This window comes from Coturnix japonica, chromosome 8, assembly GCF_054131305.1.
Source record: "Coturnix japonica strain WE chromosome 8, WE-NBRP24, whole genome shotgun sequence".
NCBI classification, from domain to species: domain Eukaryota; kingdom Metazoa; phylum Chordata; class Aves; order Galliformes; family Phasianidae; genus Coturnix; species Coturnix japonica.
The window spans coordinates 20,995,603-21,014,611 of NC_140670.1; the positions used below are offsets into that span (position 1 = coordinate 20,995,603).

Consider the following 19,009-nt stretch of genomic DNA (forward strand, 5'->3'; position numbering starts at 1 on the left):
TAGTCACAGGTACCAAACCAAAGATGTCCACAACAAGGAAAATTCTACTCATACTAGGATTCCTCTCCACTTTGGCTGCAATTGCTTTAATTACTGTAGCAGTGACCCAAAACCAGCCACTTCGGAAGAATATCAAGGTATTATAAGCTGAGGCTCTTGCAGGAAACCAAGCCAAGTGGAGATTTAGGCATGCATGGTACTCAAGAACATGTTGCTGTCCCTGCTGGGTCTGGCTGATCTCCCATTCTGGCTCCATGCATCTCAAGCAACCTGATCAAAACAGATACACCTTCACAGGAGACCATCTCCTAAGTAATCATTTACAATCTTGCTACTGCTCTCATTCCCTTTGATGAAACCTTAGAACAAAACACTACTGGGGAGAGAAGTGATGTGGCATGTCTCCATAGTTGCCAGATTTGCTGTTCATTTCTGCTCATACTCATGCATATTCTGTATCCAACTCAGTGGCTCAAGTGTGATGACAGGATCTATTTTGCCCACAGTATGGGATTGTGCTAGATGCGGGGTCGTCCCACACAAACCTGTATGTATATGAGTGGCCAGCAGAGAAGGAGAATGACACTGGTGTGGTGCAGCAGGTGGAGGTGTGTAAAGTTGAAGGTAAGATGAAAGAAGGAAGTAGTGAAAAGGGATGAAATGGAAAGAGAATGTGGCCAAAAGGCAGTGCAGATGAAATTTGGGGAACTGACCAATGGTGATTACAGCATTAAATCTGTGAACTAATGTATATTCCAGTGTTTCCTGCCAAGAACTTGTTGCTTAAATTTCCCGAGATGAAAGCTGGGTCCATTTTTCCTTTCATTTGGGGATGCACAGAGTTAAATGCTTTTTGGAAAGAACTACACCAAGGGTTGTACTTAACAACAACAGTATGGAATTTCTGCATGTACCCTTGCTGAAGCACTGATAACGATCAGTGAGAAAGGAGGACATTCTGATTTCATTTTAAAGGAAACAAGTTGGTCTTATGTGACAAGGTTACTAAACTTAAGCATGTTGTGGTGTTTTGTTGTTTTTTTTTTTTGTTGTTGTTGTTTGTTTGTTTTATAATATTTAATTGGTATGTAGATATGCAATGGTTTTAGAAGGCATAAAGAATGCTGCCAGTCACAGGTTTAGTCAGAGGAATGACTGCTGCTTTAGGGTTTCTAAAAACCTAGAAGTGGGGTGGTTGAATAAACTGTTAGTGCTTGTGCTGGTGATATTGTTTAGTGGACAAGGCTCATGCCAGCCCTCTGGGGTTATGCTTGGAGATGGTGCAATGAAGTCTTCCAATTTCTTGCAGGCCCAGGGATCTCAGGTTACTCCCAGACCACAGAGAAGGCAGGTCCCTCTCTGGTGCAGTGCCTCCGCCAAGCAGAAGAGGTGATTCCTGCAGAGCAGCACCAAGAGACACCTGTCTACCTCGGAGCAACTGCTGGCATGCGGCTCCTCAGGTACCACAGTGCTTATCTCCTTCCCTTGCACCTTATACCACCGCTTAGATCAAGTGGTGTCTCTGCAGTGAAGTCATTGGAAATGCTACCAGCTGGAACTTTGTCCAGATCTCCATTTCTCTGGATCCGTAGTCTCCCCAGATTCTTTCCCCACCTGCCTAGTTGGTCCGTTTCCACCTGCTCCCCCCTTCCAACTTTTCCAGCACCCATGTGCAATACAGCCATGCCCAGACTGGCACATGGAGAAGATGTTCAAACATCTCTCACAGTCTAGTAATAGATTTGACCCACAGTTTTTTTGCCCTGTCATGTTTTAACTCCCTACATACCTCAACTCATCCTGAAACCACCAAAGCTAAGGTAACTTTATATAGTTCAAATCTATTATTTTTCTTGAGGTAACTCAGACCTGTTACCAGGCTGGATCAGGGAGCTAATTTCATGTGTTTTGCCTAGGGGAATTGCCTGGGGATACCAGAAGGCATGGAGCTCTTCTGTAGTGTTGAAAAGTGAGAAGGATCTACCCAGTGGGATCCTTATCAGGGAATGTGCTCTAGGTGAGCAGGGGAGATCTGCTCCAATTCCTGCTGTTAGCTGCAGTGTCTGTGTCAGGGCTGGTAGTTGTGCTGTCAAGGTGTGACTGAGGGACGTGGCCAGTTACAGCTGAATGTTCCCACGTGAAGGACTGTTACGTCACAACTGATGGTTGGTGGGGGGTTCACACTGTTCAGAGTGAAGCCCATAAGCTGCTGAGGGCTGTCAGTTGTGGTCACTCCATCCTTTCTTCCATTCATCCAGGTTGGAAAATAAAGATGCAGCTGACAAAGTCTTATCCTCAGTAGAGAAGACACTGCGCTCAGCTCCCTTCAGTTTCCAGGGTGCCAGAATCATCAGTGGTCAGGAAGAAGGAGCCTATGGATGGATCACCATTAACTACTTGCTTGGTAATTTCAAGCAGGTATTGTATCACTGGCAAGTCCAGATTTGAACCACTGGCTGGCAGTGCCGTGTAAATCATGCCTTTGAGAAGGGTGTTTCAGGAGGCTCCCTGTGAGACATCTATCACAGATCAGGATGCTGTGCTTCTCAGATAGTCTTGGAGCACTGAAATAAAACAGCAGTTTCAATAACTTCTCATGGATACAGCATTCTCCTCCCTTGTTGATCTAAAATACTTCTATGCTTGGTTAAATATCTGCAAAGTATCACTAAAACTTTTCAGTATTTTATGATGATTCTTTACTATCAGGTTTATAACTCATCTGGGCACTAAAACAGTAAATCGACTTTTCACATAGCAGTTGTACTCGATTATATGTTCTTCAACCTCCTGTAAACACTTAGAAGTGATCCATCTTCTGCTCTTCTGAGCCTGTACCTTGTTCTGATTCTTGTGCCCCCCTCCAAGCTCTACTTCCTTTCCTGCACTCTGTCCTTCTGCTACTATTCTACAAAGACTTTTTGTTCCCAAATACATCTTCCCTATGCCTGATGTATCTGTACTTTGAATTTTTTTTCAAGTCTGGATGGAAAAAATTTCTACATTCCCTGAAATCCATAAGCGAGACATCAGGAGCATTAGACCTTGGGGGAGCTTCAACACAGATTACCTTCGTACCAGATGAAATCTCTCCTGAGTCCCCACAGAATTTGTTGTATTTCCGCCTCTATGGCAAGGATTACCAAGTGTACACACACAGCTTCCTCTGCTATGGGAAGGACCAGGCTCTGCAACAGAAACTGGCATGGGACTTACAGGCAAGTACATCTGGGGTGGCAGGTGGAGGTCCTGGACCCTCGCAGCTTTGACATACTGGTGCTGCTGTGTCCTGGCTAAATGTCTCATCTCTTAGCTTGGATTTGGGAAGTGTCATTATCCTCCATAAAAACTGGTTAGATGCTCAGAGATGACAGCCAACATTTTCAAAGGTATTACCAATTGGAGATGCCTTGATTGATTGGCATGGGATAGCAGCAATACTGTGCTGGACTGATAATGATGGTGGAGATGGTGCTTCACCATCTGAGAGAATCCCAAATCAAAAGGAGCTTCAGAAAACATGGCTGGAAATAACTTGCCCAAGTTCCTATAGGGAGATTGCAAGAAGCAGTAGCCACATGTCCCAGATTACAGTTAAAACCTTAAGTTTGTCCTCACCTTTAACCCAGTGTCTGTGTGTCTTGGCACAATGTACCATGACAAGTGCCTTGTGGTCACCCTTCCTTGTGGTTTATTTCTAGCGTGTTATTCTAGAGTGAAATATAACAGCTTGTGTGAATCTTATTTTCAGAGTGCAGAGAACAGCAGCCTCTTTGATCCATGCTTTCACCAAGGATATCAGAGAACTATAAGTATGAGTAATTTCTTCAAAAACCCCTGTACGTCAATCGAGGAAAAACAATTCCCTTTCAGCCAGCTGCATATTGAAGGAGAGGGGAATTATGAAAAATGCCGAAGAAACATCCAGATTCTCTTTAACAAAACCAATTGTCCTTACTCCAGCTGCTCCTTCAATGGGATATATCTACCTCCATTACAGGGGGACTTTGGGGTAGGTCTGCATTCTTCAGTTCCCTATAATCCAGAACATCAGAGTAATACTGGAGCGTATTATCCATGGGCAGGCCAGAAATTCATTTCCAAGATAACATTTTAGACATGAAACTATAAAAATAGTATTTGTTGTCTGGCTGTGAAGACAACAAATATAAGAGCTACTATAGTAGATACCAGCCTAACAGGCAGTGGTACTCCATTTACAGATTCATTTTTCAAGCTGTCCCTCCCAGTGGACAGCACCAGGGACAGGAGGGCTTGTCACGGGCCACATGTGATATAGTGCTCCTGCAAACCTTGTTTCCTGAGGTGAAAAAAGCAGCGCCAGATCAGAAGTTCATGCACAGTTGTGTGAGCATTGCTGAAACCAGCCAGCTCACCTGACTTGTATTTCTCTAAATAAAGCTGTTTTGTCTTTGTCCTGCTCAGGTTAAAATATTCTCTTTCAGGCCTTTTCTGCTTTCTACTTTGTGATGAACTTTTTGAACCTGACAAGTGATGTCCCCTTCACCCTGGACGAAGTGGCCAGTGCTATTCAGAAATTCTGTGCTCGGCCTTGGCACGAGGTGAGCAGCGCTGCTTCTCTGTGATGGGGCAAGAGTGCCCAACTCCCAAGTGTTGCTGATGCTTCTTATTAGGATGTGTGGCTGGGGGTAATTTCCAAGGCAGACGTGGATTTCCCTTGGCACCTGTATTGAATGTTCAAGGGCAAGCTGGAGCTGCAGAAACCTGGGTTTAGCAGCCTGGTGACTTCTCCTTTCTTTCCTAGGTGAAGCTACAGTATCATCAAATAAAAGAAAAGTACCTGAGTGAATATTGCTTCTCTGGAGCCTACATTCTCTCCCTGCTGGAAAACGGCTACGAATTTACTACAGAGAACTGGCAAAGGATCCACTTCCTTGGAAAGGTGTGTTGATTGCTACCTCTGCTATACAGCTTTGCCCATCTTCCACAGGGATGATACTGTCCTGGCACCTCCCATCTCTGAGTCTGCTCCTCTCCATTTCAGATTGGCAGCAGTGATGCAGGCTGGACCCTGGGCTACATGCTGAACCTGACCAACATGATCCCTGCAGAGGAACCTCCTGCACCTCCTCTTTCCTACAGCAGCTATGTGGGCCTGATGGTTCTGTGCTCCCTTGTGCTGGTATCAGTGATCCTACTTGCCTGGCTTCTCTTCCACAAGCCCAAGTGCCTGCAGAAAGGGATCGTCTAGGAAGAGATATGCAGGGAGAGGGGGCCCCAGCTGCTTAGGGCAAGGAGCCCACTGAAGACCAGGCTGTAGTGCAGTCCCTCTCTCTGAAGCTACTGACTGTGTACAACCAGGGCATTTGTCTCTTTTAACTCTCACTTGCACTGACAGATGTTGGGACACAAGGCTCGCCACCTCTCTGCCAAGAACAGGCAAGCGAGCATTCCCTTCTTGAATGGGTCGTATTTTCATTCACTGAAACTCTGCTGCTTGTTTTTTATTGCCTTGTGCACAGCATTATGAAGAGAAAAGCAGCACCAATCTTTGGGAGCCAGTGCTCCTGCAAGAGTAATCTCAGGGTCCCATGTGCCACTGAGCTCTTGGGAGTGATCACAAAGGGTGATCCGGCTCCTCCTCTGCTGAAGCTGTTCCCAAGAGCCATTCCAGCAGGGAAACTGCACCAGCACACCTCTGCTTGCCAGGCATGGTCATTTGTAGCCAGCTAGCCCTCAGAGGTTGGTCGTGTTCCCAAATGTCACTCTGGGACAAGAAGGGATGGGAATGAAGAAACTGAGAGTGCTGGTGGTTATCAGTCAGTCCTTAGCTGGGCTCTGGCAGCAGTCTGCTCTTTTCACAGGTGGTGAGAAGCCTCTTTCCCACGTCTTCCTGATGTTGTTGCTGGACCAAAGCTGGCTCACTGTTACACTGAGCCATTCCCATATCCCTAGGGTGACTGTGCATCAAGACATGAGTTCCCAGCCAGGCATTGCTGATTATTGTAGAAAAAGCTCATCCTGGCCAAGGATTCTTGACAAGTAATGAGCACATATATCTACAGGAACTCTGATCTGATCAGCGTGCCTCCAAGTATACACCCATTAAAACAATCCAGTGTCACTGTGCTGATCATACAGCAGTCTCTGGTCTAGGGAAAATGTTTATTGGGCCATTTCCCTTTATAAAGAAGACAGCTGGTAACAGTTAGCTAGCATAAGCACACACAGCCACTCTTTCCATCAGCAAAAGCATGGAAAATTTGCCTTTCTTTTCCTCAAGGCTTAGGCAACTCCCCAAACAGTAACACCTAGGTGCTCTAAGTGCACTTACCACAGCCCATCTTCTAGCGCACAACTAGATGGTGCCACTGATCAGGTTTATGAATCACTTCTTCTGTTTCCCATTCCTTGGTCCAAAACAGAGAGGTAAGTCAGCAATCAATTTTTATGGCAATTGGAAACCACTGGTGCCTGTTTACCTTCCAAGAATCTAAGAAATCTCTTTTCCTAATGGCACATGTGCTGGAGGCCAAAAGAAAGCAGATAGTGTGAAGAGAAAGGCATGGCACAGTCACCTTCACATGTTTCCCTGAGCAAACCTGCAGGAAAAGCAGGAGATGCAACATGGATGAAGCTTTCTCTTTTGGGCACAGATGTAGAGCTTGGGGCTTTTGTGCTCTCCCAGCTTGTCCTTCCACACAGTGCAGGCTGGAAAATGTCCCCCACTTATTTCTAGTTCTTATTTCTAGTCCTGGAAGTAGGAGCCATGACATATTGAAGGCAAGGGGGAAAATAGATATCTGTCCTATGGTAAGATGTTAGGGTGTTTCTTCAAAAAAATGTCTTATTTTTGCTCTGAATTAGCTGGCTTTAGCTTCTGATGGACCTTGATCTGCCAGTTTCAAAAAGACTAACTCTCTGCTATCAAAATCCCTTCTATTCTTGTTGGTGCTTGGAAGTCAGCATTGTATCATATTAAATATTGACCTTCATTCTGTAAAGCGCTTTGTCTTGACTCATGTATCTCCTGAGTCAACTTCCATGCTATTTTGTATATCTGAAGTTTGGACACCAAAGGTTTCAGCAGCAAGTGGTAATAGATGCCCTAACACTGTACATAAAAGTAATAGCCCCTCTTCTTGATCTATACTCTTTTCCCTATTTGTATATCTCAGGGTCAGATCTGTTCATTTAAGGTTCAATAAGGAGCTGTTTTGTTCAGTTCAGCTATTGCAAGTCGGCCTTATTTTCCCACCATAGCAATCCAGAATGGCTGCTGTCTCATGGTGTACATAAGTCTTTTGTCATTAGATGTTTTGCCTTCTGCCTGGCTCTGCTGAAACACATACTGTTCTAAGAACGTTTCTCCAAGTGATTGAGGTCAACCCACAAATGACATTTCCCCACGCTGTTTGTTCTTACTCCAGTTTGTTTTATCTTCAAACACAGAGATGTGGGAATTCGTCTAGAAACAGAGCCTTCTTTATGTCATTTTTTCACCAAGGACATGTATATGGATGAGACTTAACAATCTTTGGTCAGGGTAGGAAGGTAAGAGATCTTATCATGGAGCAGGCAGCTGCCAGTGCTGCTTAGCTTTGTCTGGCAGATCCATCAGGAAGTTTCTGAAATAGATGCAGAAAATCCACGTGGAAACTGGTGTGGAGAGAGAGCCTGTGCCAGTCTGCTGTTCTGGTCCCTCTAGGGGTTTATGCCAGAGGAAAGGAGCTGAAGTACAGAACCTGGGAGAAAAGTTTCAACAGCACTTTGTATCTTTACTTGCAGGTACTACAGTATTACCATTTCAAGCCTTTGCTTCCAGAGTCAGGTGACTGCCTGGTATCATGGCTTTCCCCTGTCTTCCTTTCATTCTGTTCACAAAACAGCAACAAACAAGTAGGTAAATTTGACTTGAGGGCAAACCTGAAGGCCCCAAGGGAGATAAAAACAAGGTATTGATTATGTTATTTTTAAAACTTACTGACTTTTAGAACACATTTACGAGACAATCCTCAGAAGTAGTATTTCTGAGGAGATACCAGGTGTGCCATTTAAATCAGTGAGCAAGCTGAGGCTCCAGAAATAGGTTGGCCAAAGGCATCCTATTGTGGCAAGACCCATATCACTCACTGGCTGTGCTGGAGCCTTCCCAGCAAAAGATATGGCCATTGCAGGACTCTGTCTGGAAGCTGCCCCAAACTCTGGGTCAGACATGAGATTTAATGAATGTTAATTTCCTTGCTTCTGTGCTGTGCTTGACCCAGCAGTGTATGGCTCAAGTGTGTGTTCCAGAGTCACTCAAGGACTTCACCCACCATGAATACTATGAGAAATTGTGGGGGGAATTTCCAAATATGTCTGGTGGTAATAATGTCATATCATTTCTTTTGTTAATACAGTTGATCTGCCTCTCTGATAAATATCTGTGCCTTATTTCTAATATGATAGAGTCTGGCTTTAATTTCCAGCTCCTAGCTCCTGTTCAGCTTTGCTCTTCTGGGTTAAAACATATTTTAACACCACATGTTCTTGTCTTGCATATATTTACATGTTGTTCCGCTCCACTGGGCTGTCCAAACCCCAGTCCCTGGTCTCTCCTGTCCCCGTGTTTTGTGTAAAGGAGCCCTGAGAGGTGCTGTAGGGTGAGTGGCACAGCATGGGGGCTAGGATGCTGAGCAGTACTGTTTGGGAAGGTTCCTTGCAGAGGATTTGCTCACTTGGCTGAGCATAGAAGCACTCTGAGCCCTCTGGAACTGATGACTTCCACATCCACAAGCTCTCTATCATCCACCCCAGGGTTGGGTCTGAAGCAAAACTGTCAGTGAGACTGAGAAGAGAGCTGCAGCTTTCCCACTCGCTTTGCAGAGAGCAGCCCACTCTGCAGCAGACCCTAAGACATACCCTTCATTCCTCACCCAGCACAGCCAGCTCTTCTGTGTGGGCTGAGGACAGCAGTCCCTGTGCCCTGCCACCTGGCTGCGCACTTCATGTGGCTCAGCCCTGGTGAAATGGGTCTCAGTTTGTTATGATACACACACCAATCCCTGTATCCTTATCACAATAAAGACGTCTTAACCCATGCCATCAATGCTCTCAGACTGCTTTCCAGAAGATGGGAATGGCCTGGGGGTAGGATGAAGCTTTTGGCATAGAAGACAGAAAAGTCTCGAGGTGAGGATTCCTCTGCTGCCAGCTGCCCACTGCTTTTCTGTGTCAGATCTGGAGCTCCTGGTGGCTGGAGGTGCAGCATACCTTCCTGGCATAGCAATGCACCATGTCCCTTCCTAGCTCCAGTCACCTCCAGGCACCTAGTGCCCAAATCTCATCTTTCCTTGGCTTCATTTTATCCTGACCTCCCCAAAGCAGTTTGTCCACCCTTGCCACACCGCAGGACTGCATTTCTCTGTCCTAGCCATTTTTCTCTCTCACGCCAGTACCACTGGCTATGAGCCTTCATGATGATCCCTGCAAAACAGGTGAAGGATGCAGGGCTGTACATCTTGCTTCGGGGCCACAGTTCTGTCTGCATGCAGCTGCAGCCCAGCCAAGGCAAACATGTTTGTCACTGCTCATTTTTCTTTCAGTGTACACTCTCCCCAGTTTGCTCATACAGCTCTTATCTTGAATTTTCCAGCCTTTCCCTGGTAAAAAGATGGCCAGAATGAAATCTTAGGCACCACAAGGGATCTGTCTAAGGCCAGGATCTTGTCACCTGCATGAGCGGTGGGGCAGTGGGGTTCAGCGCTGGGATCTGGGAGTTGCATCCCTTTCTATTTCACTGCTGTGGCACAGCACATTCCTGCTCGTGCTCCCCCTTTTGCTTCAAATTCGCTCCATCTTTAGACATCTGGGGAGAGGGGATAATTTGTCCCAGATGTATTTGCTGCATTTTCCAAATGATGTCTTTGTTTACTTCCTGTGCTGTTTCTATGTTCTATGATGTTTGTTTCTGCTCCCATCAGTGTTTTAACATGTTGGATGTGTGATCAAATGCTTGCATCTGGCCCTGTGTAGTTAACAGCTACGGATGCACTGTGGATGTTCCCTGTGATTTCATCCCATTCCCTTTTGCTCTCATTGAACTCTCAGCTTTGATGAGGTAATTTCATTGTGCATTGTGTGCAGAGCTATTTCCTTTTGTTTGATTCAAACCTGCTGTCTGGTGGTGGGCTGCCTCCACGCCTGTGTTATGGATAACACTGACTAATTCTTCAGACCCATCTTGCGTGAGATGTGTTCTCCGCCCACCCCAAATCTTGCTCACAGCTCTTTTTTAGGATCCAGCATTCTGCCATTTCTTGTTTCCCATGTCAGTGTCACCCATCTCCGTAGCAAAGTGTGCACTTTTCCATGCGTCCCTTGGCAGCACCCTTCTATCTCAGCCTGCCGCTGCCCCGCCATACCCTGCTTACAATGGACCCACAGCCTCTGCTGCTTCTCCTTGGCTTCCTACTGGTATGAGTAAGAGCTGGCAACTCCAGGACCATTTTGCATTAAATAACAAAAGATGCTGTGATGCTGCTCCTATGCTTAGATGAGAGTTGCTCTGAGGCTTGATGGCAAACAGGGAAGTAGTGGAATGGAGCTAAGTTGGAAGAAGGCATTAGTATGATTAATCTTTCCAGCCTGCACTGCTTGCACTGAAGCTATGAACAGGGATTCCTTGTTATTACCACGGACAGAGCAGCAAAGCTGCTCTTTGGGGTATTTTAGCAGCACTGAGTCCATCCATGGGCAGAGCGGAGTATATGACTGCACACCCCTGGGGCAAGAACGTCTGTGGCAGAGAGGTGGAGGGGAATTGGCTTCCTCTAAATCTAGAACTACTCTGCAACTGTTTATAGCCAATTTCAGTTGCCTTTAGGCTTTAGTGCTCTCTTCTGCTGCCCGGTGCATGTCGGAGGGCATCATCGTGGCCCCTCCTCGCATGGCAGAGCTCTGTACTGCAGCATCGCACCCCGCGCTGCTCTCTGCTGCAGGAAGGTGCGAGAATGCGACCTTGCTCCTGTCCTTGCCCCCATCCCCGGCCCCAGCCGTGCTGCTGGTGTGCGGGGCGAGCCGGGGCCGTGCCGACGCGGTGCCACCGCCGCTTCCCCAGGAGATGGGGCAGGAGAGCAGCGCAGTTCGGAGTGGGGCCGGGGGGAGCCGCCCGCTCCGCGAAGCCCCCGCCTCGCTCGGCTCTGCCCCCTCGCAGGGGCTCAGTCACGGCGCGTCCCTCCCGTGGGGGCCCCGCTCCCTCCCAGCGAAGTGGCCCCGCGGGGCCCCCGCTCCTCTCCGCCCGCTTCCAGCCCTGCGCTGCCGCCTCCCAGGGCGCGGGGTCCTGTTTGCCGTCCGGTTAATGAGTGAGCCGCACTCCGGACGCTTCCCCGACGGCGGAGAGCGGGCCGGCAGCGGGCGGCTGGGAGAAGCATCCCTGCCCCCGCTCCCGCCGCCCCCCGCCCGCAGGTGCAGGGGGCTGGCACTTGGCAGGGGAACTGGAAAGAGCTGGTTCCAGTTTGCACTTTAGCTCCGGGCGGGGAGGAGGGAGCTGGGGGCCGATGGCGGGGTGGCTGCGGCCGCTGGCCGGGACCCTGCTCTTGCTCGAGGTGGCGGCTGCCGTCAGCTTCCTGCACCACCGCTACGAGGAGATGGTGCGGGCTCTGTTTCGCGTGCAGAGCGAGTGTCCGTACGTCACCCGCATCTACAGCATCGGACGCAGCGTCGAGGGCCGCCACCTCTACGTGCTGGAATTCAGCGACTACCCCGGCATCCACGAGCCCCGTAAGTACGGGGACGCGGTGACCGGGACGGGGCGGCCCCGACAGCGCTACTTCTGCCACGCGGCACCACGGGGCATAGCCAGGAGCCGCCTTTCTGCCCGGGTAGGGCTCCCGGTGCCGGAGCTCTGCCTTTGGGAACGCGGCCCCGGCGCGTACTTTGGCCGCAGCTCTGTTTATAAGTGGAGGATGACGCAGGAGAGCTCGTCCCAGCACCCACCTGCTCCACCGCCCCTTTCTGCCCCAAAACCGGGCAGAGGTGGAAGGGAGGAGTGCAGCCCTTCCTTGACCAGGTCTCACGGAGTGGTGCTGGGCCCCCGCAGATCTCCAGGCATTCATCTGGTGCCGAGTGGCCCCGCTGCACCTTGGCAGCAGCACAAGGAGATCTGGGCAAGATTCTGCTTGCCTCCTGCAGCATCTTTTGTCTTCTCAAACCTTTGTTTGCTCATCATTGTGGGGCTGACACATCCAGGCAGCATGGTCCCTTTGCCAGAGAGTTTTGATAATTCCCTGCCAGGCTTTGCTTTGGAAGAGACACAGGACTGCAGTTAGGAGGGCTGCAGGAGGGCACTGGGCAGAGGCTCAGCTTGACCTGCTCCTAATGCTCAGAGCAACATGGACTTGTGAGACTGCTTCTGTGTACTTCCACATGTATGGTGTCTTTCGGACTCTGCAGACTCCTTTGAAGGCAATGGAAAGTAACTGTGAAAAGGAAAGCTTTAAGTCAGTTGGCTTATATGCAGTAATTCAGGCTTCTGTGTCTGTCTGGATAATGTTTACGAGTCTGTGTATCCAGAAGGGCTGATGAGTCCTGCTTCACACTCAAGGCAGATGAGGAGTCCCTGCTGAGACCTTTTTTTAAATGAAGGCGGCACATAACCCCAAGATGTTTTTATAGATTTAATAACTGGATTACCTAATTAAGTCAGTTCTCAAGTCTCCTGAAACCTAACCAGGTCAAAGCATATCACCCACCCACAATGTCCTTTGCTGAGGCATGGCAATCCAAAGGTCACTGGCAACAAATATGGAAAAGCAACATCTTGTGCCAAAACTAGGATTGTTTTAGCATCTGTCTTCAGCACGTCTGGAGGCACTGAGATCTCTGAAAGCACTGCTGAGTTCTGGAAGCATGATTGGGTTCTGAAGACATGGGAGTCTGGAGGCATGGTTGGATTCTGGAGGCATGGTCAGGGTCTGGAGGCATTATAGGAATCTGGAGGCATGGTTGGGTTCTAGAAGCCCAGTTAGGTTTTGGAGGCATTATTGGGCTCTTGAGCATGGTTGGGTTCTGGCAGTATGGTTGGGTTCTGAAGGCACAGTTTGGTTTTGGCAGTGTGGTTGGGTTGGGAAGATGTGTTGTTCTCCAAGCATGGTTGGGTTCTGGAAGCATTGTTGGGGTCAGGAAGCAGGTGCCTTCTTTCCTCACATTGTTTCAGACCCCAGAGATCGCTGCTGGTGGCTGAAGCCTCAGTACAACAAGATCCCTGAGCTCTGCCTGCCAATGCCCTGTTTTGTCTGTACCTTTCATGTAAAAGCTGGGCTCCTTTTTTAACTGAATTCTGCCAGTATCTTTTACCCTGCCAACACTGGCTGCATGCCCACTGCCGATGCAAGCAGCAGCCCAGTGGTAAACCTGGGCTGTGACAAAACAGAGGGCAGCCCACATGAGAACCATTTAGCCATCCCTCATGAAATTCTGCATTTTCCAAGGGAAGAGGTCATCTAATGCCATTCACTGGGGGACCCCTGCAGTGTGAAAGGGCTCCCCAGCCCCAGCTGACGGTGCTACTGCTGTGTTGCTCTCTCCAGTGGAGCCGGAATTCAAGTACGTGGGGAACATGCACGGGAATGAGGTGCTGGGCCGTGAACTGCTGCTGCAGCTCTCTGAGTTCCTCTGTGAGGAGTACCGGCGGGGCAGTGAGCGGGTCATCCGGCTGCTGCACGACACACGCATCCACATCATGCCTTCCATGAACCCCGACGGGTACGAAGTGGCTGCCAACCAGGTACCAGGCAAGCGAGCGCTGCCTCCAGATGGTAGGGGCAGAAAAACCCTGCAAAATGGGGGGCTTCTGCAGGCCTGCTTTGCTGTGGCAGTGATGCCCCACTTTATTCTCATCCCTACAATGCCCTTTGCCCCACAGGGTCCAGATGCCATTGGGTACTTGACAGGGAGGAACAATGCCAATGGTGTGGACTTGAACCGCAACTTCCCTGACCTCAACACGTTCATGTACTACAGTGGGGAAATCAACGGGCCCAACCACCACATCCCACTGCCCGACAACTGGAAGAGCCAGGTACAGGCCTGGGATGCTGCGAGTGCTGCAACATCGTCCTACAGCACCGACATGCTCATCGCAGCTCTTCCTTTCTGCTCTTCCCAGGTGGAGCCTGAGACATTGGCCGTGATCCAGTGGATTGGCAGCTACAACTTTGTGCTTTCAGCCAACCTGCATGGCGGTGCAGTGGTGGCCAACTACCCCTATGACAAGTCTCAAGACCAGCGGTTCCGGAGCCACCGGCGCACAGCCAACACACCCACCCCTGATGACAAGTTGTTCCAAAAGGTGAGGACAGGATGCTGGTCCCAACAGCACTCGTTGTGCCTATGGTTTTTCTCCATTGTCTGAATGTCCCAGAAAACTGTGCCTTCAGTCTTCCATTAGGAAACACAGAAACCCAGCGCAAGAATAGGCGTTAGAACAGCTAATGAGAAAAATAAGTGTGAGCTGGAGCTCAGCCCTCCTGGGAAGCACAGGGCTCTCCAGGACATGCTGGGAGCAGGGCTGCAGCCTGGGGAGGAGGTGAGCAATGTACACACAGCCTCCAAAGTCAGAAACTCAATGAAATAACAGTGCTGCTGGCAGAATAAGGTTGTGCCAGCATCTGAACCATAGCACCATGTATAGAGTGTGCATTAGGAGACTGAAACAGCAGTTGCTTTTCAAACTATCTTACATAAAGGAGAGGCTTTGGATCCACTGTCCAAATTTGAACCCTGCTTTCATATCTAAAAATAAACAGCAATCTTTGAGAAGGGCATAAAAGATGCCAGAAACACAAGTTGCTCAAACTTTCCTAATACAGATTCTCTTTCAGCTAGCCAAGACATACTCGTATGCCCATGGCTGGATGCATCGTGGCTGGAACTGTGGGGATTACTTTGTTGATGGCATCACCAACGGGGCATCCTGGTACTCGCTCAGCAAAGGTAGGGCAGGGCAGCACCTGACCCAACGGGGTGCAGGGCTGGCAAGACATCCTGGGGCTGTATAGGAGTGAGGGGCAATTCTGGTAAAAGGGCTGGGACATGGGGATGAAGGGTCCTTGCATTTCCCTGGCCACTAGCTCTTCTCTTCCAGGTATGCAAGACTTCAATTACCTCTACACCAACTGCTTTGAGATTACCCTGGAGCTGAGCTGCAATAAATTCCCCCCCAAGGAGGACCTGGAGCGTCAGTGGATGGCCAACCGGGAAGCACTTGTTGCCTTCATTGAAGAGGTAAGGAGATGATCTGGGACCTGCACCCCTCTCCTGCAGTCTAGATGGTGTGGGAGCAGCAGGCACTGGGAGCGCTGGAGTGGGGGAAGCCAGAATGGCCAGGGAAGGGGAAAAGTGGAGCCATTCCCAGAGCTCTCTGCCTTCCTCCAGCACCCAGAAGTACCCTCCTGAACATCAGACAGGCACTGACCCATTACTGTCTCCCTCCCTACAGATTCACCAGGGCATCAAAGGGATGGTTACAGATGAGAACAACAATGGCATTTCAGGAGCAGTAATTTCTGTCCAGGGAATCAGTCACGACGTCACCTCTGGTGGGTCTCCGGTCCTCATGTGGTGCTGCTGTGCTCTTCAATCTGCCCCGCAGCTCCCACGCTGCCCTCTGTGAACCTGCCCACTGTATCAGAAGTTTGGCTCTGTCATCCCTGCAGCTCTCCTGCAGGTCCCCCTCCACCTCCTCCCCACCAGGCTGAGCCCACCTCAGCTGAAATGACGCAGTCTGCTTGTAGTTATGACTCAGATTTGCAGTGCCCATGCAGTTCCCTAGATGGGCATATATTCAGATTCTCTCAGTAATCCATAACATGCTACTCCCCACTGTTGTCAGCCCCCATCCCTGAGCACTACAGCACACAAAGTGCTCCTGGGAAAGCATGGGAAGAATCAAGCAGGGGAGCAGCCAATCTGATGGGAGATTAAAGCTACAGGTAACCCAAATGCAACCAAATTATATGGGATGGGAGTTGAGGGTTGTGTTCTGCACAGGGAGTCAGACTGGAGCTGTGGATGCCCCTAGGCCTGCTCCTGGCTGGCTGGCAGTACTGAGATCTGCATCTCCCTGCCAAGAGCAGTGCAGCCAATGCTGCCATGCACTGTTATTTGGTGTTTATTGTGGGTTGACCTCTACTGAGTGGCACTAAGGAGATATTACCTGCAGGCTGCCAGCACAAATCTGGCCTCACATTGCCAGTAGACTGAGAAAGAAAGCTAAAAAATGCTGGGGGTTTGGAGGACACACATCTTCAAGGATGAGCACTGAGCGAGTGCTGCTGGAATATCAATTTCTCCACATCCTGAGAGCTTTCTCTTCTCACCTTGTGCTCCAGGTGAGATGGGGGATTATTTCCGGCTGCTACTGCCTGGCACTTATACCGTCACAGCCTCAGCAGAGGGCTACCAGCCTCAAACAGTGACAGCCACCGTGGGCCCAGCTGCAGCTTCACTGGTGAGTCAGACACAGGAGTCCAGCAGCTCCCAGGGTGAAGGCAATGCCATGTGCCCCCGATTCCTCGCCAAGCAGCCTCAGCTGCACCAGTCTGTTGTGCTGGCTCCCATGTCCTCTAACCCGGCTGGAGCTGCTGCTCCAACAGGGTCCTCCTGAGAGCAGTCTGTGCAACCCGAAATAAGTTATAAAAACAGTGGGTGCCTTGGAAACAGAATGGGGCCTCAGACACTGGCTCTGCTAAGGCTGGGTGAGAACCCCCAGCTGCAGCATCCCAGCATGTCTGGTGCTCCATGCACACATTGGCAAGGCTATGCCTTAAATACACTGTGGTGGTCTCCCCTTTCTCCATCTCTTCATCCCACCCTGTCCAGCCTCTGATGTCCTTCCAGTGCTGCTCTTTTCTCAGCATTAGAAACCTTCTAATTTTCAGCCTAAATTTATTTATGGTCAGTTTATCCCTATTTGTTCTCATGCCAACACTGTGCTTTAAATAGCTCCTCTTCTTCATGGGTATTTATTTCTCTATGTATTTATAGAGAGCTGTCAAGCCCAGTCCTGGCCTTTGTTTTGCTGGGTTAAGCACCCTGCTCTTTGGTTCTCCTTTGTAACAGATTTTCCTTTTCCGACATTACCTGCTTTGTTCCCTGGTGGTCTGACGTCACAGCCCACCTGTCCCCATTTACCTCCTCCCCTTCCCTACCATGAAACAATTTGTTTGCCTTTTCCAGCCTTACCCCACAGCCATTTGTTTGATCCTTTTACTTTTTTGGTTGGATGGAAGATTCTCTCCTGGATTTTCTTTTTGCCTGGAGCTACCAGAAACAGTCATTTACTGAAAGATTGATTAATCAGGATTCAGCTAATGAGATGCAGTTGAAAAGGTCTGTTTTGTCCTAAGCTGTTCTGTATACTAAACACTCACAGAAATGCAAAGCAATGCATTTTCTCTGCTTTCTGATGAGAAAAGATGAAGAACGAGCCTCACTCAACCACTTGCCTTTCACAGCACCAGTTTCCCATTGTATCCCAACATTGATTGAGCCCCTGATGGGCAGTGCTTGTCTTGGCCAAGAGCAGGTGCAGGTCCTTCAGAGCCAGCACTGCTACATGGGTGGTGTTATCCTTTCTACAGGTGCATTTCCAGCTCAAACAAGATGTGGTGAAGAAGGCCCCAGAGCGGAAAGCCTCAGGCACACGCACGAACAACAAAACCCTTCAGAAGAAGGTAGTGCCCAGAGCTGTACGCCGCGGGACACAGAGATGAGGATGATGCATTTGTCTGAGAGCAGAGGGAAGCCCTTGTATGTGGCCTGGCTGAAGACTCCAGCCAGTGAACTTTCTGTCAAGCCAGCATTAAACTAGCCCAAGTTATTAGGTTATTAAATAAGGAAATATTTAATTCCCGAGCAAAGTATGAAGTAATTCTCAGCAGAATGCATACGAGGAGTGTGTCTGGAGCTGCTCTCCTGCCCTCAGGCCATACAGGAGAGCTCTGCTCCCTTTGCTCTTGACTTGGTCACTGCAGCCCACATGAGGTGTTCAGACACTGGTGCATGGCAGGGAGAATGAGTCTGGGCAGCAAGTTCTGCCCTTTTAACTCAGGCACATGAGTTCTGGCTTGTCCATGCTGTGAGCACCATGCTTTGCCCTCAGGTAAGGACAGTTGTCTATTGTTAGGAGTAGGATAGTTTTAAAGCAGTGATTTATCCAGCTCAAAACACAGCTGGGGTTCTACACATAGATTCTACACCTCAATCTGGGTGGCAGCACCATGAGGAAGAATGCAGCACCGCTGGGATGTGGTGGTCCAAGATCATCTGGTGAGTGATATCACATCTATTTTGTTGTGCAGATGGGACTTCCTGGTGGCTCACTGGGATTATTTATAGTCAGACAGGATGAAACTGTACATGCCAACAAAGGCAATGGATTATCCTGACTCCTTATGGCTTCAGATCCAAACCAGATGGCTCTCAAGGAGCTGCTTCAGCCAACACAAGCTATTAGTCTGAGCAAGGAGCAGCTATGTGAGAGCAGTGGAAGGTGTGCAGGACAGGTGATTTGTTTTTCCTTTGAGACAAACTGACTGAATTTTGGGTCTGTCATTGCACTGGAGGGAAATGTGGATGCACACCAACCAGCAGTGCACTGTGCAGGTACAGTGCGTGTGGACTGCAGCTCAGTTAGAGAAGATGTGGTCCAAGTCCTCACTGTCACATCCTCTCCTGTCTCTGCTGCAGGGTGCTGGTGGCATTTTCAGCCTTAGCACTACACACACTCTTGTACCTCTGCCTTCTAACAAAGGCTGTCTCTCAGCATTTCTTGGAAAGGCACGGCAAACTGTCCCTCAGAGGGTATCTGTTCAGGCTATTACAGAGAAGTGCCAGAAGCAGTAGCATACGTTGCCATGGCTGTGAGTGGTTTCAGTCTGCACAGGTCACTGTGGGCCAGGGATGGTGGCCAATTCCACATTCATAAAATCTAGAGAATTCAAATTCTCTAAATTTTTCACACCATCAGCAACCCAGCACAGTT

General features: G+C 49.2%; 2 protein-coding genes across 13 annotated transcripts in view; both read left to right on the forward strand.

The window, feature by feature from the left end:
• The window catches only part of ENTPD1 (ectonucleoside triphosphate diphosphohydrolase 1), a 47,556-nt gene extending 39,151 nt beyond the window's left edge, over nt 1–8,405 (forward strand). For 11 of the 12 annotated variants that reach the window (XM_015867168.3, XM_085554583.1, XM_015867170.3 and 8 more), the window contains 9 exons: nt 4–137; nt 507–624; nt 1,310–1,460; nt 2,259–2,418; nt 2,982–3,218; nt 3,752–4,012; nt 4,467–4,583; nt 4,787–4,924; nt 5,027–8,405. In XM_015867168.3, the coding sequence (XP_015722654.2) occupies nt 4–137; nt 507–624; nt 1,310–1,460; nt 2,259–2,418; nt 2,982–3,218; nt 3,752–4,012; nt 4,467–4,583; nt 4,787–4,924; nt 5,027–5,233 (1,523 nt within the window). In that variant the 3' untranslated portion in view covers nt 5,234–8,405. Of the gene's footprint in view, nt 1–3; nt 138–191; nt 313–506; nt 625–1,309; nt 1,461–2,258; nt 2,419–2,981; nt 3,219–3,751; nt 4,013–4,466; nt 4,584–4,786; nt 4,925–5,026 lie in introns of those variants that run through there. The other variant, XM_085554584.1, reaches the window with a different exon arrangement.
• Nucleotides 8,406–11,085: 2,680 nt separating this feature from the next.
• On the forward strand, nt 11,086–17,873 carry CPN1 (carboxypeptidase N subunit 1). The gene is made up of 9 exons (XM_015867178.3): nt 11,086–11,745; nt 13,554–13,750; nt 13,889–14,044; nt 14,132–14,314; nt 14,847–14,958; nt 15,110–15,249; nt 15,464–15,563; nt 16,356–16,474; nt 17,607–17,873. The coding sequence occupies exons 1-9, from the start codon at nt 11,523–11,525 to the stop codon at nt 17,736–17,738; spliced, it is 1,362 nt and encodes a 453-aa protein (XP_015722664.2). The 5' UTR covers nt 11,086–11,522; the 3' UTR covers nt 17,739–17,873.
• The last annotated feature ends 1,136 nt before the right edge of the window (nt 17,874–19,009 follow it).